The sequence below is a fragment of the Hippopotamus amphibius genome, chromosome 2, assembly GCF_030028045.1.
Source record: "Hippopotamus amphibius kiboko isolate mHipAmp2 chromosome 2, mHipAmp2.hap2, whole genome shotgun sequence".
NCBI classification, from domain to species: domain Eukaryota; kingdom Metazoa; phylum Chordata; class Mammalia; order Artiodactyla; family Hippopotamidae; genus Hippopotamus; species Hippopotamus amphibius.
The window spans coordinates 85,454,777-85,477,420 of record NC_080187.1 but is presented as its reverse complement, the minus strand read 5'-3'; the positions used below and the strand labels follow the sequence as shown (position 1 = coordinate 85,477,420).

The following is a 22,644-nucleotide window of genomic DNA, read 5'->3' as shown; positions in this document are numbered from 1 at the left end:
AGAAGGTATGGTGAACTCAAATATATCTGAGTTACACTAAGGATACTATTAAAGCACTATCCAGAGAATTGTGCTTTGAATATTTTTTTCATGGGATTCAATTTGCATGGGTCCAAGCTATCCTATTTTTCTCTCTCTGTAACATTGGCACACGTTGGTGAGACTTCTGGCCAGGGAAAAGAGAAACTTCTTGAGTTTGTGAAACAATAAAAGCTTACTTGCCCACAAAATAATTTAATTTATTACCTTGATCTTTTTGTATGTAATTAAAGTCATTGAGCCAATGTGGGTATCTGATGTGCATCTGCATTTCAGGGCTAGAATGAAGAATGCTAGAAAAGGAGTGAACTTGGAGCCAGGTAAAGATGTTCTGGGTAAGGATCATGGATGAAAATCAGAGGTGTTTCTCATCCACCAGTGCTGATCATTATTTCTCAGTTTTGTAGAGCATTAACTGAGACATCAGTGTAAAGAGAGCAGAGAGAAATGTTCCCAGCATTTCTTTGGCATCATGGAGACTGGGTGGCCTTTTTTATACAGATAGGGGTGGTGAATTGAAAACACTGGGTCCAGACAGTAGTACTTGGGTCCAAAGAAGAAGAGAAGCTGTGTCAGTTTAGGTCCAGAGCAGGTGCCAACACAGGATGAAGAAGCAAGAAGTGTATTGGTGAAAAAGGTGAAGGCAGAGGAGGTCTGTAACTTGGGCTATTCCTAGTGAAGGAGAGACAAGACCCACAGGTTGGATAGGAAGAGCCTCAGACCGCAGTGCAATGCTAAGGAAGATTTGGTCACAGTAGGAAGGGGGAGTCTTTGAGCAGAAGTCACCCATCCGAGGAGCTGTGCATCTCTCAGGAGTGGACTTGCTTTGGTATCTCTGCTGTGCTCAGTCATTGGCTGGGAGCACCAGTGGGCAACAAGGAGGTGACTTCAGAGGACAGCATCTGGGGCTGTCTGTCGATTAAGCTTCATTAAGCAAGGGATCTGGGTGGCACATCCTCATGGCCTGAAAAGAGCTAATGTAAAGTGAGCAAGGGGGGAGAAAGACACTCCTGCTCTAATTAACATCTTCATCTTGATTCAGAATATGAGTGGTACCCTGACTTCAAATTCCTCTTAGCTAAGCAGCTCTCTTTCGAAAAACCTGGGTAATAATGTTGATCTATATAAACATTTGCTAAGTAAACAATGAAAAAAGTTGATTTCTACCATTGCATGTGTACATAGACATCTTTATGTTCTGCCCTTTTTTCGTTAAAATTCTCCTCTAGCTGCTCAACTCTCTCCCTTAATTCTTGGCATGAGTGAGGGTTTCATTTCACATGTCATATTTAATGCATAAACACACACACAGGTGCACAATTTGAAGATTATGCCTCTTTCTCTGTGTCCTGATGAGACGTGACAATAATGTGCCCATCCACCTAGGAGCAGAGCACAGAGGATTCCATCTTTTCTGTTTCATGTGTTCTCACATTATCTAAGTGTAGATCTGAGTCGCAGCTCTTACCAGTGTTCTGAAGCCTAGTGTCTTTCGAATTCTGAAAATTGTCCTCTGTTCCCCTTTTGATAGGAATGGAGTAGGATGGTCTTAAAATGTCTGAGAGAAATCAGGGAGAAGAGAGTTGGCTTTATATTTTGGGGACGTAATTTGAGTTTGTTGAGTTATTTGGCTGTTTTTCCATCTTACAGATGCCAAAGGAGATGTCTCAAAACCCACATATTTTCTCTTTCCTACACTTACAGAGGTGATTTATTTTCCCCATCTAAAAAGATAAGAGCTTGATGAAGATGGTCTCTAAAGTTTTTCTTAGTATTTTCATTTCAGCACCTATGTTTCTAGCAAGTGATGTAAGTGCCACAGCTTAGCTATAGATCGAGCCCGTATTACACACAGTGAGTACCCTCTGTTGGAATTCTTGTATTACCTTTACTTTTTCTTTCCCCACTAGGGTAAGCTTCTCTACATTGTTCATTTGCTTTACTTTATTTTCTAAAAAGAATCCTTGTCTCATCAAGGTAGATATCCATCTACCTTAAAGATAAAGTACATTTTTTTTAAGCATAACTTTTTGCCCCTCCTGTAAAGGTTTGCTGGGGTAATAGAGTTTCTTTTCATTGACATTCTGGGACAGATCTTTAAATTCAACTACATCTGGTCACCTTGAGTCAAACCATATTATAGCTATTTCTCTAAATCAGACCTGAAATAAATAGGAACACCTGAACCAAGAATTATGAGACGCAGCTGAACATTTTGGATCAGTATGTCCCATCTCACTTCTTTCTGCTTTAACCTTTTAGCAATTATCTTTACAGTCCTTAGAAATAATAATTAAAGCTGGTAGAAGAACAAACAGAATACGAGAATGGTTTTAAGGTCCAAACACCAGGTATATAAATGTCAGTGGCTTAAATATGGTTATAAGAATGTTTTTATTAACTCCCCCCACGGATCTTTTTGCGATCATGTTTAGCCCTTCCTTCCTTCCTTCGGGGAGTTTAACACTGCTTATCAGCTGGCATAGTTGGCAGCCATGCACTGGGACACCTGAAGCTACTTCAAGACTCTTGATTTTCCTGGACAAACTGGCTGTAGAAGTAGGTATGAATATAGGTCTAGGGGCATTGCGAAGTCTCTGTCTAAAAAGATTTAGTCAGTCCCCAAGACAACAACCGAAAATACTTTCAAAGATAAGCAGATGGTGTTCTCAGGGTATATGCCCAGTAGTGGGCTTCCTGGGTCATATGGTAGTTCCATTTTTAGTTTTTAAGGAACCTCCATACTGTTTTCCGTAGTGGAAAACAGTATCAATTTACATTCCCACCAACAGTGCAGGAAGTTTCCCTTTTCTCCATACCCTCTCCTGCATTTATTGCTTCTAGATTTTTTGATGATGGCCATTCTGACCAGTGTGTGGTGATAGCAACCTAAATGCCCATCAACAGATGAATGGATAAAGAAGATGTGGAACATATATATAATGGAATATTACTCAGCCATGAGAAGGAATAAAATTAAGCTATTTGTAGTGAGGTGGATGGACCTAGAGTCTGTCACACAGAGCGAAGTAAGCCAGAAAGAGAAAAACAAATACCGTATGCTAACTCATATATGTGGAATCTAAAAAAAAATGGCAATGATGAACCCAGTGACAGGGCAAGAATAAAGATGCAGATGTAGAGAAGTGACTTGAGGACACAGGGTGAGGGGCGAAGGGGAAGCTGGGACGATGTGAGAGAGTAGCACTGATATATATACACTACCAAATGTAAAATAGATAGCTAGTGGGAAGCTGCTGTATAACACAGGGAGATCAACTCGATGATTGGGGATGACTTAGAGGGCTGGGATGGGGAGGGTGGGAAGGAGTCGTGGGAGGGAGGGAATATGGGGATATATGTATGAATACAGCTGATTCACTTTGTTGTACAGCAGAAACTGGTGCAACAGTGTAAAGCAATTTTACTCCAATAAAGAGCTGAAAAACAAAAAGATAAACAGATGGTTTTCTAAGTGGACCTTTTCAACAATGAAAGCAGTTTCTTCAGTGACACTGCCTCCCTGCTCTCTGGACAAATTCGTGAATGTGTACAGACAGAATTGCTGATTCTCAAGCATGATACGCTGGTTGAGGCTCCTCTGATGGGTGGCTATGAGTTTGGAGACATTTATAAACATTTTGGTGCATATTCTCATAAACCTCTGAAAATACTTCTCCTTCTGCATTTCAATGAGGAAATGTTTTTAGTGAGATTATGTGCTGATAATGTTTTCCTGTCTTTGCAATTGAATTACTCTTCACTCATTTCCCCATCTACCTATATTAGAATATTCCAACCAGGAATGAGGTTATTGGGATTAACAGAAAGGGACCACTGAGAGTAGACTGGATTTTTTTTTTCATAGCATTTGAGTCCATTAGAATCCTGCCAGAGAAAGGCTGTCAAATGATTGATTCCTTCGAAAAATCAGGGACCCTTGTTTATTGCCAAATAGAATTTACTAATATCAGGCAAACTCAATTTGTTACCAAATGTCAGGATCTTTAATCAAGTTGAAAATATCTATACTTTTATTTCGAATCTACTTCTTAGTTGATTTAATCCTGAAATTTCATCTGGGACTCTTTGCATTTTTGTCCTAAGCTAAATATATCAACATTTTAAGGGCTAGTGATAGGATATTCATCCTTTGGCTCAATTTCCAGAAATTACTTATACTTTCACATCGGGCACAGATTTTCTCTTTCTTCCCTTGGCCTCTAAGTAGCTTTGATTTTGGTGATCAGATGGTAATGATATTGGGTGGCAGGGCTACATTGGGGACCTTTGATTGAGTCCATGTAAGGTCTTATTTCCCCCTGTTACTTAGCAGCAACTCTCAGAACCGGGGCTGGAGATTTTTTTGGCTCCAAGAAAACTCTCTATTCAGTATTCAATAAACATTTGAGTGTCCCCCTTGTGCCAAGAACTCATAACCCTGACCCAATCATTTCACTACCCACTGGTATTTAAATATAGGTGTGTATTTAGATAATACAGTGGCCAGTTACTTACATTGTTTAAATTATTCTAATCTGATCAGAATTTACAGCTTCACTGTCTTAATTCTTAGTAAACTATGAACCAAAATATGGACATAAATATACTTTACAAAATCCTTTTGATAGGAAAAAAAAATTAGCAGTGTAGTTTTCAGTGCTGCACTTTATACTTAATAACTGAAACCTAAATCCTACCCATGGGACAAAAAGCTTGGCTACGTTTAAGTTTTCACAGAAAAACTAAATGAAGAAAGAAGGACAATAAAATGATAATGTGAGGGCATGTTTGTATGTTTAAACCTCTATTATTTCTACATCTCTTTCTCTCAGCCTGGAAGTAAATGGCTGCCTCTCCTGGAGTTTTAAGAACATTATAGCTGCTTAAAAGCTCTGGTCTTAATCAACTCCCGTCATCAACATTACAATTTCTATAGAAATGATGACTCTTTCTTAATGATGGAGAGTTCCAAAATGTGAACCAGTTGCTCTGTAGTTTAACTTTCCAAATTCTAATCACAACTCATAGAGCAAACTTGTAAGAAGTAGGATATTCTAAGGGGGGGGGGGGTTATATTTCCTTACAGCAAACATGTGCATGGTGAACAGACAAGTCAGAATACTAACCAGTATTTTCTGGATCCACTGAAAGGCAGCTCAAGCCAAGGGGAATATTTGGTGCCAGGCTGTGATGGGAGCAAGCTTGAAGTATAAGATGAAAGTTATCATAGACATAGTTGCTGACTGTATCCAAAAGCCAAATGCAAAAACTTTTATTACTCAGGGCCTTTTGTTTTAAACTACCTTCATCTCTTTTTTCCCTCTAATGGGGTAGAGAAGAGAGAGTTATTTGAAAACTCCCTTGTTTCCTGTATTCACCGATGTCCCTCCCTAAAATCTCTGTGTGGTTGATCACTCAGCGCCATTAGAGAGAACATATACCACAACAATAAATTGCTTCCATGCTTTCCTGGATCTAATGAGATTCTATTCTGGGAGCTGGTATTTCTGCATTCCTGGGTTCTCTAAGGAGCACTTTGGTGCGCCAGTGAGCAGAAAGAGGAGTCACTGTTTGAAGCAGGAAATCAGACTGCAATTGGAGAAGCAGTCTTCATCATAGGGTACAAATTCTAGCACATGGCAATCTTCATGCTTCCTGAGGAGCAGTCCTTATGAGCCCAGAAATCCTATAGAAACAGATAGGTATGTCAGTAATGATTATTTGTTTCTTGCCCTATTCCTGTGGGTGAATAACTGGGTTTGAATCCAGCAGAGATGAGAGACAGCCTCTGGTCCCTAATCCTAACATAGCCACTGGCCATGTAAAAAGTCTTTCATTTCTCACATTTCTGTTTTCCCATCTATGAAACTAACACTGTTGAGCCATAAAATGCCATGAGGTGCCAGTTTCGATGCATTTTTATGATATGCTAACGACCTTATAACTGCAAGGGGAGTTTTGACATATCAAATGTAAAGTAACCATATTTTCCAAACCCCAAATTGGGAAACCTGGTCTGACCATCAGAAATAGAATTTTTAAAGTCTTAGTTATCCTGGAAATTTTCTAGTTTCATTCAACATTTAGTTGAGTTTAGGGGCTGGGGATGATAAATCGATAAAGCCATGTTCTCTGTTCTCAAGGAACTAAGTATCTATAATAAGTTGGATGTAGTGCTGTCATCAATGTATTTTAATAGAAAACCAATAAAAGGAAGCCTAAAAATGATGAAAATCCCTATAAGTTTGGGTTCTCCTTGTTGATATTTTCTGTTGACATAAATGGACTATTTGAGATGGAACCACATTCCGTGTTAAATATCTGGGCTCCCCAGGGTTCTTAGCTCTCATATCTTCTCATTCTTCACACTTTCTCTTGGCAAGCTCATCCATGCCAACCATCATCTACTCCCCACATGATGCCAACAATTCCCTCATTTCCAGACAAGTTTCTTTCCTAGGCATGAAGCTCTGCTTTCTTTGCCCAAGGCACCTCTTTCTCTACTTCTCTGGAATCAAATTCCTAATCTAAGCCACATACTTGCTTCTCCTCCTCTATTTTTTAGTTTGTTGAAGGTGCTACTATCCACTCTGCTCTTGTGCTCAAATCCAGATAGAAAATATAGACATATCCTGAGACTTATCCCCTCCGTTCAGTTGGCCACCAAATCTTACAATCCTTTCCTTCCCTACCAGCCCCTTGGGTTTTCGTAAGTTCTCATCTGAATAATTGCAGTGATCTGAAACTGGTCACCTCATCTCCAGTCTTACTCCTAGGGCCACCTTCACACACTTCCAAACTCATAAGTCCAAGCAAGACACTGGCTGTTTAAGTTTGTCAGTGACCATGATTCATGATCTGATCTCTGCCCACTGTACACATTCTGTTCCCATCACTTGCTCTCATGTACCTCATGCTCCTGTCGTGCTAGATTACTTAAAACATACCAAACAGAATTAGATACCTCAAGCCTCCATACCTTTTCCCAGACTGTTTCCTCTTCTGGGAACAAGAATCTTCCCTTCCCCACTCCCATTCCCCTTGTGCAGCTAGTAAATTCCAACTTTTCCTTTTAACCCCACTTTGAAGTCTTTCAAAATCCTTCCTGGGAGAGGTAATTGCCCTACTCTATATTCTTGTGGCATCCTGTGCTCACCTAGAATTTTTCATTCTATTACTTAAGGTAGTTTAATTGCATAAGAAATAGTCTCTAAAATGGGTAGTGGTTCAAACACAGTAAACTATTAACTTTTTTTTCTTTTTTATTGAATTATGGTTGATTTACAATACTATATTAGTTTTGGGTGGACTACATAGCAATTCAATACTTCCATAGGCTATACTCCATTTAAAGTTACTATAAAATAATGGCTGTATTTCTCTGTGCTGTACAATCCATCCTTGTTGTTTGTTTATTTTACACAGTGGTTTGTATCTCTTAGTCTCCTATCCCTGTTTTTCCCCCTCTTCTTCCCTCTCACATTACAATATTAGGTAAGGGAACAGGTCACGGGGTGGGCTTCTTCCCTGAATTCACTCAGGGAATCAGCTAATGGAGCCTCTGTGACCTTTAACAATGGACTCCAAGGTTTTCCTGAGGCTCTCTCCATTCCAAACAGACTTGAGGCAAAAGAGCATGGAGGAGAGAAAGTGGGAGATTATTATGGGCCAGGCCTGGTGGTGTCACCCATCTCTTCCACCGGCTAAAACTCAGTCTCACCACCTTATCTTCAAAGGAGGCTTGGAAATGTACTCTAGGTATGTGCCAAAGTTGATGAGAGGCTGGTGGTTTTTGGGATCATCTAGTCATCTCTGCCATATCCACGTACTCATTAGAATGGCTGTGCCCTGAAAGGAAGAAATATGTGCTATAGTGAAGCCCCTGACACATGATAATACTTGAGTAAATGTGTGTTCACATAAATGAATGAAATAGTCAATAAGATAAAGGACTACTCTGGATTTAAATAATTCTGAAAATCAGCTTGAAATAGAAGTATAAGATTTATGTTTATATATTTTTAATATTTATGTATCTCCATTGTAATAGTGTTTATAAAACACACAAAATACAATATAATTATTATTGTCCATGGTAGATAGATACAGATATTCAAAACTAACTTAATGTGGACCAAATTAATTTGGGTAGTTTAAATTCTCTAATTAGTAATAGCACTCATGGATAGAAATTAAATTAAAAACAGATCTGCACATGATATCTATAGGGGGGAAATTGTTGTAATTACATTCATCTAACTTATATATTCTTATCTGTTTCCAGGATTAAATTGAATTTTAGTTTAATGAAGACCTTCTGCCTTGGTATCACATAAAAGTATTTGATAAGTTGAACATCTTGGTGAGAATTGTGTGACTTACAAAATATCAACATTCTTGGACAAACAGGCAGAAACTTTCTAAAACAAATACACAGTTATGATTGAGAATGAAAATATAAACTGCACAAGGTGTTTGCTGATTGTCCTTCATTTTTCTAGTGTTAGTGAGTATTCAGTCTTTTTATCTGACATCTCACTGACTCTTTTAGAGAACAGAGTCATTTTTTGTCTATTTCTTTAATCAGTTTAACAAAAGAAATGTGTTTTCCACAGGCACAAAAGTTCTCACAAAGAAAGTGCACTGAAGTTTGTTAGTCTTCTCTTCTGATTGTAGCTTTTAAGAACTATGGCATTGCACAACTAAAGATGGCCACCACTTTGAATCATAGAATTAGATTCAAAATAGCCTTCGATTTTTGGAGAAATAATTCATAAGATGTGAGGTTCAGTTGCGATCACCATACGTTAGTCTTTTTGAAAACAAGAAAGTAAAAACACATCAGGTGTAGGTTACTTTAAATTCGTTTCTTGGTCTTTTCCAGGAAGAGAGTTGCATGAGTGCAGCTAGTCCATATCTAGAACTTGAAGAGCTGTGAGTGGTCCTGAATAGCAAGTTAATGAATTTGGAACGTACCCAGCAGGAGGTGGAGAATCCTGCAAGCTTCTGAGCAGGGAAGTTACGTAATCAAGATGGGTTCTGAAGTGTATTTACCTGTAGACTCAAGGAATTGTTGAGCCTGATGAGAAAATCTATCTTAGAAAAGTAAGATTAATTTTAAATGTAATAGGAACAAGGTTAGCCTGAAGCATATATTCCCAAGAATTAGTCTTTTCAATTCTATCTCTACTTGTATCATACTGGTAAATTCTTTTTTTATTTTAATTTTATTTTTCTCTTTGGTTGTGCCGGGTCCTAGTTGAGGCAGGTGGGCTCCTTAGTTGCAGCTCGCGGGCTCCTTAGTTGTGGCATGTGAACTCTTAGTTGCGACATGCATGTGGGATCTAGTTCCCTGACCAGGGATCAAACCCGGGGGCCCCTGCATTGGGAGCGTGGAGTCTTAAGCACTGTGCCGCCAGGGAAGTCCATATACTGGTTAATTCTTACGAAACAATGTGGGAGAGGACATAAGATAACCTCTCATTGCACCCTGCCTCTTGATGATTCTATCAGATTTCTCTTGCCGCCATAACGAATTACCACAGATTTGATGACTGAAAACAACACAGAAACTATGTAGGTCAGAAGTCTGGTGAGGCATGGCTGGAGTCTCTGCTTAGAGTCTCACTGGGCTAAAAGCAAGGTGTTGGCCAAAGATATATTTCTCTAGGGCAGGGGTCCTCTTCCAAGCTCCTTCATAGTTGGCAGAACTCATTTTCTTCTCCCGCTTCCCACAGGGCCCCCTCCATCTTCCAGCCAGCAGTGGTGCGTCAAGTCCTTATCACCCTTTGAATCTCCTTGACTTTCTCTTCTGCCCTCAGTACAGACAAAGCTCTGTTTTTAAGGCCTCCTACGATTACATTGGGCCCATCTGGAAAATCCAGGATGCTAACCCTGTTTTGAAGTTAACAAACTTAATTCTATCTGCGAAGTCCCTTTGCCATGTTAAGCAATATATTCACAGAGATGACACTAGGGAGTGAGGGCCCCAAGATTCTGTCCACCACAATGACACTGACTGTACTGTATAACAACAGAGGCCATTTAGATATAAATTATAGGAAACTATGCTATCCAAAAGACTACAGGTTTAAAATTACCTTACTTAATTATGAACTATTGCAGACATTCAGAAAGGATATGATGAAATTAATATGATGAACACTCATATATTCCTTAGCAATATTACCAAAACCATAAAAAGATATAAAATTCAAAATGTATAAAAGTTGAAAAGTTAAACTCATATGAAGATAATATGGAGATAATATACCTATTATAGTATTCATTACAGATATTATAAATATGATTGGAGAGCTTCATGTATGTTAAAAGCTTAGGTTTTTATTTGTTCCTTGAGCAGAATGTGTTTTGTTTTTTAATAAATTTATTTATTTATTTATTGCCTGTGTTGGGTCTTGCTGCACATGGGCTTTGTTTAGTTGTGGTAAGCAGGGGCTACTCTTCACTGTGGTGCGTGGGCTTCTGTAGTTGCGGCGCATGGGCTCAGAAGTTGTGGCTCACAGGCTCTAGAGTGCAGGGTCAGTAGTTGTGGGGCATGGGCTTAGTTACTCCATAGCATGTGGGATCTTCCTGGACCAGAGATCGAACCCGTGTCCCCTGCATTGGCAGGCAGATTCTTAACCATTGCATCACCAGGGAAGTCCCACAGAATGTGCTTTTGAGGATAGTAATAGCTGTTATTTTTTTTTTAATTTACATTGTTGTGTGTAAATTCTGCTGTACAGTACGGTGACTCAGTTGTACGTATATTGTTTTTTATATTCTTTTCCATTATGTTTTATGATAGGATATTAAATATAGTTCCCTGTGCTATACAGTAGGCCCCTGGTATTTATCCATCCTATATATAATAGTTTGCATTTGCTAAGCCCAAACTCCTAGTCCTTCCCTCCCCCACCCCCGTACTTGACAACCACAAGTCTGTTCTCTATATCTGTGAGTCCGTTTTCTGTTTTGTAGATATGTTCATTTGTGTCATATTTAGATTCTACATATAAGTAATATCATATATTTATCTTTCTGACTTGCTTCCTTAGTATGATAAGCTCTAGGTCCATCCATGTTGCTGCAAATGGCAACAATGACTGTTATTTATCGAAGGCTTATTATATGTAAGTCACTGTATAAAGTACTTAAGACATATTATCACCTATCTTCTCAGCGACCCAATAACACTTTTATCTTTCCTGTGTTATGATGAGTAAACCAAGGCTCAGAGAGGGAGGTGGCAGGAGGCCCGGGTGAATAGATTATTCCTTGAATTTCTAGGATACGTTTAACAATCTGTTCTTCACCAGAGGAAATTTGAGTAGCTCAGTAGCAAAGTGAGATAGTGAACAGAAAAGGGTTTTAGATTCAAAGCTGTATTTGAGTGCTGATTTCAACACTTACTAACTTGGCAAATTCCTGAAACCCTTTTGCCTCCAGTTCCTCATTTGTGAAGCTTGGCTAATAACAGACACCTCCTGGGGCTGGTGCAAGATAATATGTGTAAAGAACCTGGTATGTGATAAGCTCTAGATAAAAATTCTCCAATGCTTCCCTCCAGAGTAGCTAAAGTGCATCTGGTTCTAAAGCCTTGGAATAACTCAGGAAGTCAGATGTGGGTACAGGCCAGCTCTTCCTTATCTGGTAGATGTGTCACTGAATGTCAGGATCCACCTAGAGGCTCAGATCCATAGGACTAGAGATGGATCCCTGTGGGTCCAGGACCCTCTATGTGATACATACACATGGATATTCCAATGGAATAAGTCTAGGGGCCTGACTACGCTGGACCTGGCCTTGAAGATAACTTATAATCACTGAATTTTGACATTGTACACCAGTCAATTAAGATGTGCCAACATAGCAGGGGACTTTCCTGGCATGCATCCAACAAGCCACATGCCAGAATGTTCTAGTGGCTCTCACATTAATATGTATTTCTGTGCATCATTTTTGATTGCTCTAATCAGACTTGAAATGAATCCAAGAAGTTTCTGCAACTGTGAGACATTAATTCTCAGTGGCCCCTCCCTCCAGGCTCAATCTGAAGGCTTAATTTGGCTCTTATCTTTCTAGGTATGCGGAGACCAAAGCCAAGGGGCTGTTTTCCTGCGGGAATTTACACTGATTCGAAGAGAGAGCCTTCAAGAAGATTTCCTGTCTGACCTCTTGAATAGTCACAAAACTGAAGACCCGGTACAGTGCCTCTTCTATTTATTCTTAGAAACACAGAAGTTCAATTGCTAATTCTGCCTTGTGGTGGTGGTTGGTTTTAGCAAATCTGAAGAGGTTTGGATGCTATTTTCTTATATCTGTTAGCAGGGGAGGGAAGCAGAGTGATAGGGCGGTGGACAGACTATATGGGGCAACTTTCTGACTTTTCTTATGTCTGGCGACCTTCGAACATTTTCATCGAGCAGTAAAGTTTGTTTGAGGCAGCACGTGGAGAATTCACATTAAAATAACTGATGTTTTGCCAGCAAGTCTGAATGTTAAATGGTAATAACTTAAAGGAGTGAAGAAAAAAGGAGATTTATATGTAAAGCCCAAATTGTTGTGTGGGTCAATGGAAATACCACCATCTTCCAATCCTGGCTTCTTTCTGGATATTTTTAGTTCAAAGTGTTAGTCATATTTATTTTATGAAAGTTTGTTTCTCTGGTGGTGGTTTTGGGGGAAAAAAATAAAAGTCTATAAAATGAGCTCTCAAATGAAAACAAGTAGTAGAGTTGACAGGAGATGTCGAGATATATAGATCCCGCTCTAGTTGCAAATCAAGCTGTGATTTGTAATTTGTACTTGGTGTGAGAATTGGATGAATAACTTCTAAATGTGGCTTTTCATGATGATGACCTTGTACTCAGAAGTACGTTGAAATTAGAGGATGCCGTATGCACAAACCAGTGGGTTTCTTGTCCAGTCGTAAAATAGTAGGATCCCCAAAAATAATGCCTTAGAATACCTCCAAAGCAAATACGCCTCCTCTACCTGCCTTCTTGCAGTCCTCTCTCAAAAAGGTGTTTTGGCATATTTCTCTCATAAACTTCTCTTCCAGACACTGAGTAAATTAGCTCTCTCAGTAGCCTCTCCTCACAGGCCAGCTGTTACCACCAGGGTTCTTGGCCTCTTAATCAATAGAAATTGATGAGAAGCTGGACAAGAAATTCAGGCAAGGCTTTGTTGGGGCCCCTGCTGCCCTAGGGGGTAGTAAGAATAAGCAACAGTTTCCATTGCTAGTTTGCTTGCTGAGGGTGGGGCGAGCTGGTTCCTTATATGGGGTAAGGGTAGGTGTGTGTCCAGGGGCTGGAGCAGAGGAGTGGCTTTTTTGGTTTTCTCACCCCTTAGGTGGTGTTGAGTGCAGGGGGCATGCGCAGTACCTTGCTTTTGTTGCCAAACTCTTACTTTTGCTCCCAGCTCTTCACAAGTGGCGGTTGAGCATTTTGGTCTCTTTGTATCTCATTGTCCAGAATTTGCTCCAACTGCACCTGTATGCAGTTATTTTCAGTCCCTTATAGTTTCTTTGTATTTTGTTGCTCAGGGAGACGTTTGTCCAGATGCAAGTATTGCAGCACTGCAGCAAAGGGTCCCAGGTCCCAGCCTGGGTGACAGTGTGGGCAGCAATGGTACCAAAGTTTCCCAGGGGTACTATCATTAATATTCAAATGCTTCATATTTATATTTATATGAGTATAATATTTATATTAAACTCTGAAAATGCAGAGACTGCCTTTTAAACTTTTATTGTTTGCTCAAGGCTTTTTTGGTGATCTGCTATGGGACACACACATTGCTACCGAAGTTTTATTATTTCTTAAATGAATGGTGTCTTCTAATTTTATTTTAATTTTGTCCCATTTGGTGTTATTCAATATCTGAAGTAGGTTAGCTCATTTTGAATTTGGTGTATGCAGAGTCCTGGAAAGTGCTGCTATGTGGGTACTATATACAAACTTCATGAGCAAGTCTAATTATTACATAATTGATATCATAAAGGAAATTGAATAATGTGAACTAATTATGGACATAATGGAATTATCAAAGTGGTGCCACTAAAAACAATTTTTGTCACTTGGCAAGCATTGAAGTGTGTCCCAAACATTATTATTACATAGTATTACATTGATTTACACCATAATGAAAACTGCATGCTGCCGAATTTCCTCAAACCTACTGAGGTCACAAATAATTGAGCGGTAGAAGCATTTAAGCTGAAAGAGAAATTACCGACCAACACAAATAGTCAAAACTGGAGTTATACAAGAAAATGGAAGGGAAGGGGAGAGAGAATAGCTTCCTGAATACCAGAAGCTCGTTCAGCCTCCTAGTAAGTTCATGAAATTCTAACAATGTCTTTGGAGGGTGTGTCTCTCTACCTGAGAACTTCATTTGGCCCACAGGCTATAAAATATTTGAAGTGTCACTTTATTTTCCAAATAGACATGAAAAGATGAATCACCATAATTAATCCCTGTGTTTGTCTAAAGGGAAGAGTTCAAACATGAGTTGTTACTTGTATTCATAGCCAGAAAAGTGAAATTCCTTTTGTGCCTCTTTTGTATGAGTTTCTGCTAATTGGGAGGAAGAACGGTAGAGTCATGAACAAGAAACCTTCCTGGTGTGGGTCACAAAAACCACTTCACAAAGGCGGGTGGGTGAGAGAGGAAGAATTGTTGCGCAACAGTACATGTTTGTACGATTCTACCTGCTTTCAAGTAGATCCTCCCTAGTAACCCAATGACACTTAGACATATATTTTACCACTTTTACCAGGTTAGTAGTTCTGTTCCTTGAGGCCTGAATCCATGTAGATTCTCACCTTCTTAGCATCTACCCCTGCTCTTGCATATGATAAATGCTTAGTTTTAAGTGTTTGTTGATGGAAAAAACCCACGACTATTTGCCCTATGGTTAACATTTTTATATTGAAAACACAAGATTTCTATCACAGATTATGCATGAAAAGCATCTTATAGATGAAAATCCTTCTAAATGCAAAGTGATTATTGTCAAAATGGTATTGTTACTGAGTCCAAGCTCACTCTGCTCGCCGCACAACAGGCCAATGAATCAGAGACGAGGTATTGAGGCAAGGAATATGACTTTATTTGGAAAGCCAGCAGAAGATGGCAGACTGGTGTCCCCAAAAAATCATCTTGCCGGGGTCTGGATGCAAGTTTCTTTTAATATAGTATGGGAGAGAGAGGGAGGGAAAATAAAGTAACAAGAGTTATCAGTCTTATAAAACATCTCCTGGGATGACTAGCCTCCAGGAAAGGATGTGTTCTTTCTTCTTTTCTGCAGCCATTCACAGATGGGTAGGGTTCCCCAAAGCAGTCCATTGTGTATAATTATAATAACAAAAGTAACAAAAAGCAAAAGTCAAAGAAACAGATGCAACATGGAGTCCAGTTTAGCTTTTCCCTGTTACAGTATGAAAGACTTCAGTTTTTAATGAGGCGATGAAAAACTGTTTGGGATTATTTTACATGTGGTCCTTTCAAGCCAGTGTATGCATTTATAATAAAGAATGTGAATTTGCCTACTAGAAATTTATAGTTATGGAAGTAAAAAACTTATCTCCAATATGTCTAACATTTTTGACAGAGGTAGCATTAACTGTGGGAAAGACCTTGTCATACTTCTGGGTAAAGTTATTGCCATCGTCTTTTTAGGTCTTTAATTTTTCTTCGCTCGAACTCTTTCTTTAGCCTTTCAGATAACTTCTGAAGACTGGAACAGCCTTACTTACAACTTGTTTGTGGAACTTTCACCTAGAAGCTTAATTTTGGGGGAGTTGAGGGTCATTTTGACCTTTAAGTGACACTTCCTCAGCTCCTCCTCAAGAAGGGTTTTTTGGCATGAATTGACTTTTGCATTGCATTCGAAAAATTTTTTAGTTATCTTCCTCTCAGAGGGCTAATTCCATTCACCACACTTGGAAAGCAATTTAAGTGAGCCACTTGTCTAGAATCCATGGCAAGCAACGAAACTTCTAATCATTGCCTGAAACTCTGCATGTGTGTGATTTGCGTCTTTTGCAAAAGTAGGATGTTTGTCAAAGGCTGTTAGTCATTGTTGAAATAGTCAAGATACAGATCATGTTGGTTTGCATTGTCAGCTGGATACAACAAAATCAGGATAATAACATGAAATTCACTACAGAATCAGATTTTTCTTCAGTATACAATTAGTGCAGACCTCATTGTAGCTTTGTGGTTCACAAAGCAGTTATTTAAGCCACTACTCTCCCTTGGTAGAAAATAAAAGTTATTTAAATAATTTATTATAAAATAAGTCATCATTTATTCCAATTGAGGGTACTGTGTTCCTCTTCATAACTGGTAAAATAGAGGTGTCATTTGTGGAACAGGGGTGAATTTTCAAGAGAGAATCTCGAGAAACTCCTATCTTTAATGACTGTGTGAAAAGATGAAGATTGTTTTTAAGGTCAAGTCAGTAATTTTCTGAAGCTTGACTAAAACAAAAAAAAATGCAGTTTATTAAAAATGGTTCTGTTTTAAATTAAATAGTTTTTCTCCCTCAGTTGGGAAGACTGGTTGGGGCGGGGGTGGGCGGCTGGGAGCACAAGTTTTATTTCTGTGAACTAAAAAATTAGTTCAACCAACACATATACTTAGGTAAAATGGAATATAACTATTTCCATATGTTCTCAAGGTGTTTACCAACCTCCTTTCCCACCCTGCCAAGGGAAAGGAAACATTAGAATTTAACTGCTAACATCTGAAGATAATAATTTAATTCGCTTAATTACACTTCTAAGCTATCTACTACTTTATAGAGTACTTAGTGGACATAGTACCAGGAAGTAGCAATGTATCAAGAGCGTATAAGTTACTGAAGAATGACTCCCTTTGTTGCTCTCCCTTTAGCATCCCACCTGTGTTCATTCAGAACAGAATTACCTTTTCCCCAGACAAAAGCTTGATCTATTTGTTTGTTCCCTTGCACAAGTGTTTGTGGAATAAAGAGATGGGACTAACATTTAATTGCAAATGCACAAGTGCTCAAAGCCACTTCTAGCTTCATAACGCCTTATTGATTAGTGACCACCATATTTTTTCCTAACTGATTTTATGCAAAGGGGAAATGTGCAGTGGTATTGAAGGAGCCAGATGGTTTGAAAGTGGAAGTGCATTCCAAGTCCATCTTTGATGTCTGTGGCATGCTTACAGGCTACCAGAATTCCTTCTTGGGAAAATATGCTGAGACAGGAAAACTGGATTTGGTTTCTAGTACCTCTGCTACTTTGAGTTATATAATATGACATCACAAGGAAAAATCAGAGCACCCTACAAAGTGTATGTAATATGTCACTTTGTTGATGGTTTTAAATGTTTTTATTTGTTGTGTTTGCAGGACTTATCTAATTCATTATGACTCTACCAGTCATGAACTATTAAAAAATTCTTTAGGTTCAGCATATAAATATTTTATGTAACTTCATATTTTCTGATTTTTTTTTGGTATTCTAAACTATAACCTGTATTATTTCTACATTTTCTGTGAAAAAGACAGAGGAAGCTTGCAGAAAGCCAAATGTGCACCAAACACTTTCCTAAGGGATTGATACAAATTCCTCAGAACAACCCAAGATAGACAACAATAACTCCATTTTACAGTATTAATAACCAGTTGGAAGTGTAATTCGTGAAAGTTACCACTCGTATTAAAACTCAAAGAACTGAGGTCTGAAAGAGGTATAAAACCTGAATGGAGTATCAACTATTAATTCAAATAAATAGTTCATTCACAGCATGTTCTTTACTTGTATACAGATAAAGCCAATGGAACCAATAATCAATTTCATCCAAGGAGGGCAAAACAGGATTTAAATAAGAGAGAGAGAAAAGAGGGGGAGGAAGAAAAACACACACACACAGATTGTTTGCAATAGCAAACTGGGTTTTCCATTTCTTATTGTTTGAAATAGTAAACTGCTGATTAGCTGGCAGCTATCAAAGAGGCCAGTCAGTCTTCTGCCTTGAGCAACTAACTGGGTCATCAGAGAGCACAGTGTATCTGTGGATTCTGTAGGAGAGCTTGGGGGTTAACTGTGTCCATATGTGATGGGATTTCTCTGTGCTCAGTTGGGTTTCCATGTTAATGCCTCCTTTTCATTATGCCAGACTATATCATTTCCCTGATCAAAATTTCTTAGGATAAAGTTATAAACCTTTACTGAATGATTAAAGAAGAGTTAAATAAATGAAGTGATATATAGTGTTTATGAATGGGAAGTCTTAATATCACAAGGATGCCAAATTCCCTGCAAATTAATAGATGCATCTAGTATAAGCAGAATACTTTTGAAGAAGAAAAGAGATGGAGCCATGCTTTACCAATATTTAGACTTACTACAAAGCTATGAAAACTAAAACAGTGTGATTTTAGAACATAAGCAGACAAATAGACCAACATAAATGAGTAAAAAACTTATAAATAGACACACACATATGACAGAGGTATGTTACAAATAATCGGGAAAAGATTTATTAATCTATAAATGTTCACTATACATAAACATAATATCTAGGTGGATTAAACCCTATATGTGAAAAGAATAACTTTAAAACTTATAGATGAAAATGTAGAATTTGTTTATGACCTCACCGTCGGAAAGATTCTCTTAATACATCAAGAACCCAACCTGTAAAGGAAAATATTGATGCTTTAAACTACATTAAAATTTAATATGTCATTAAACATTTAATGTATAAAATCTTTAAAAAGTCAAAAGATAAGATACAACCTGGAAGACACTTTTTGCAATGTATATAACTGGCAAAAAATATCTATAATATATAAAGAACTCCTAGAAATTATGTTTAAAAACACAAACAGTCCAGTGGAAAAAAACAAAGGTCATCAAAAAGAGACATGGATAGCTAATGTTCAGTAAAGATAAGTTCAACCTTACTTATCACCAGGGATTTACAATGTAAAATAACAAGGACATGGCATTTGATGCCCATCAGATTGGCAAAAAATTAAAGGAACTGACAAAGGCAGTGTTAGTGAGGAAGAAGGAATAAGGAAAACTCCTGTATTGCCGTTGGGGTATAAATTGGTCTAACTACTTTAAAGAGTAACTTTCCAATGTCTATAAAGTTGAGTATGAGCATGTGCTACATCTCACCAATTTCCCTTTAGGAATCTACTCTGGAGAAACACTTAAACACATGTGTTTAATGCAGCGTTAAATGTTCTAGCCTAAAGTTGATAGAAAATCTTAAATATCCATCAGAAGGTAAATGGATAAATAACTTGTGGTTTATTTTTATAATAAAATGCTATCAAAGCAATTAAAATAACTAGATCTACATGCATTAGTATAGATAAATCGCAAAAATATAATGTTGGGGGTAGAGGATACCATTTTATAATATACCATTGTATCAATTTTAATATCACATAACTATTTATTAGATATTGTTTAGAGAAAATCATTATATATAAAAACAGAGGTGGGAAAAATATGCTACAGCTTTGTAATGTTGGTTGCCCTCTGGACAGAGACCAAAAAGGGGGAATTGGGTTGGAAAGGTGTGCATAATTCACTTTATAATATCTATAATATTTTATATTAAAATATATGGTAAAATGGTAATAGATGTTCAAATGACTAGTGGTTTACAGAAAAGTTTACTTTATTATTCACTGCAGTTTTTATGGTTTAAGTATTTTTTAAATACATGCATAATAAAACCTTCAGCATAGTATTTGGCAAATAATCAGCACAAAATAAATGCTGTTTTTATTAGTAGTCGTCAGACTGACAAATCATTGAAACGTAAAGTGACAAAGCTCAGTGCCCAAGATATAATATATACACTATTCACATTTTTGCCTCACAGTATAATTAAGGAGTAGTTAAATGTAGGACAACAGACCACAAGATCATGGGGCCTCCTATCAGTTCATGAACTACAACTCTAGTAAATAATGTCAAGATGATGAATCTCAGTATTTAAGGAGAGGGACTGCTTTTTCACACTTGACCTTAGGAATTAACTAAGAAAACCATTATCATTTAAGAAAAAAAAATTTTTTTCTATATCCAGTTCTAATTTATTTACAGCTGATACAGTTGCTAGCTGCTCAGAATCCTCCATTTGCTAGGATTCTGTCATTAACTCCATACAACAAATAGATAACAAGATTAATTATCTAAGAGACACTAAAAGTAATAAAATGTGAAGCACTAAAAATCCTAACTCTCATGCCAGCAGGTTTTTAAGATCAACCTCTCAAATAAATAATTTAAAAAATTTAACATTGGTTAGAAATACATAAATAACCCGTGAATTTTAGGACTCTTTTTGAGCACATTTTCAGATTTCATACTGTAAGGTACTTCCCCCCAAAAACTTTGTCAGGAATGGTGAAATTTCAATATTAGTTAATAGATAAATAGTTAAATAAACTATACTAGGCATGAATTCAACTTTCTTCCTCTAAATTCCTGAGGTAGTCTCCGCTTATAGTTATCCTAAAGTAAACTAACATACTTTGAAATAAATATCAAATATCTTTATTAAAAGTTATAAACATGAAGAGCTGACTATTTGCTGCTTAACTTTGGACCTTTCCTAATAAGCTTAAACTAACTCTATGGGCTGTGATTTAAATTACACCTCAGAAAATCACTTGGGGCCCCAAAGAATAATTTATTGCTTCCTTAATATAAGGAGCTAGTTCATCTCATGGAAAGACAACTCACTTTTAAAGGAGTTCCTTAGTTGTTTAAAAGTAGTGCTGAAACTATCAGCCCATGTGATGAGTTTAAATGCCTATCTTTAATATGCCATTTATGACTTAGTTGTGCATGGAGGTCTATCAGTAGTTGAAGGCATCTAGAGAGGAACGGTTACTGACTTCTCTGGCAGCTGGACAAGGTCATTTGGCACCAGATTGCTGCATAGAGAGATGCTGAGTAGTTTCTGAGAGGTTAGAGGACAGCCTAATGTGATTGTGTGACTAAGAGTCCAAATTCTTTTACCGTGAGTTTAAGAAAATATGAGAGGATACTGTGGGTTGTGGGTAGGGGCAAAATGTCCCTTTGATGCAGCGCATCCTCTTTGAGGTTATTTTAAATTTTTTCTAATATGGATAGACATGGGATTTTTTAGAGTAGGTTCTATTTCAGAGTAGGCAGAAATGTAGGTTTTTAAACAGATTTTAATTAGGTTGGACAATTGAAGCAAAACATTAAAACAACATTATTTACTAGTATGATATTATTGAATAGATGTAATCTCTAAATGTTGATTTTAAAATTCCATATACAATTTTTGCCTTTGTTAATAGTAGCTTTTAGGTAAGAAGAATGATGTGTTTTTGTTCGAAAAGCTAAAAATAGAGCTGTAGAACTACTATATGACCCAGCAATTCCACTCCCGGCTATATATTTGAAAAAAAACAAAAACACTAATTTGAAAAGATACATGGACCCCAATGTTCATGGCAGCATTATTTACAATAGCCAAGATATGATAGCAATCTAAGTGTCCATCAACAGATGAATGGATAAAGAAGATATGGTGTGTGTATGTATGTATGTATATATATATATATATATATACAATGAAATACTAGTCAGCCATAAAAAAGAATGAAATCTTGCCATTTGCAGCAGTGTGGACAGACTTGAAGTGAAATAAGTCAGACAGAGAAAGACAAATACTTTGTGAAATCACTAATATGTGGAATCTAAAATATACAACAAACTACTGAACGTTAAAAAAAGAAGCAGACTCACAGATAGAGAGAACAAACTAGTGGTTACCAATGGGGAGAGGTAAAGGAGGAGGGGCACTACAGGGGTAAGGAATTAAGAGGTACAAACTATTAGGTATAAAATAAGCTATAAGGATATATCATACAACATGTGTGATATGGCCGATATTTTACAATAACAATAAATGGAGTATAACTTTTAAAAATTGTGGCTCCCTATATTGTACACCTGTAACTTATATATTGTATAGCAACTATACTTCAATTAAAAAGCATAATTACTCAGTGAAAAGTTTTGAAAAGGAGCACATTTTAGTTTTCCTTTGTGTTGTTTGATTTTAATTTGATGTTTACAAAGAGGAGAATGACTACTAAAAGGAAGAAAGGTCTGTATTACTTAAGTATTATATGTAACTTTTGCTAAAAGAAAATATCTTTATCTACAATTAAATTGTTTTACCAAAACTAAAAATGTGGAATTCGATGTACAAGTGTCGTTATAGAGACTAGAACCTGAGGAGTGGTTATTTTGTTGGGTTGAGGCTTTATTTCCAACTGGCTGTGAGACTTCAGGCAAGTCATGTCACTTTCTGAACCTTGTTTTCCTGACATTTATTTTATTTATTTATTTTTTATTACAGTGTAGTTGATTTACAATGTGTTAATTACTGCTATATAGCAAACTGATTCAGTTATACATACATACAGTCTTTTATATTCTTTTTCCATTATGGTTTATCATAGGATATTGAATATAGTTCTCTGTGCCATACAAGTAGAACCTTGTTGTTTATCCATTCTATATATAAAAGCTTACATCTGCTAAACCCAGCC

At 37.3% G+C, this 22,644-nt stretch overlaps 1 protein-coding gene across 7 annotated transcripts in view; it reads left to right on the top strand.

Moving 5' to 3' along the window:
* Nucleotides 1-22,644, top strand: part of ADAMTSL1 (ADAMTS like 1) — a 953,154-nt gene that overhangs the window by 233,517 nt on the left and 696,993 nt on the right. For all 7 annotated transcript variants that reach the window (XR_009051238.1, XR_009051237.1, XM_057720944.1 and 4 more), the window contains exon 2: nt 12,130-12,249. Coding sequence is in view for 5 of the 7 variants with exons in the window: in XM_057720944.1 (XP_057576927.1) it covers nt 12,130-12,249 (120 nt within the window). In the remaining 2 variants the exon portion in view is untranslated. The remainder of the gene's footprint in view (nt 1-12,129; nt 12,250-22,644) is intronic.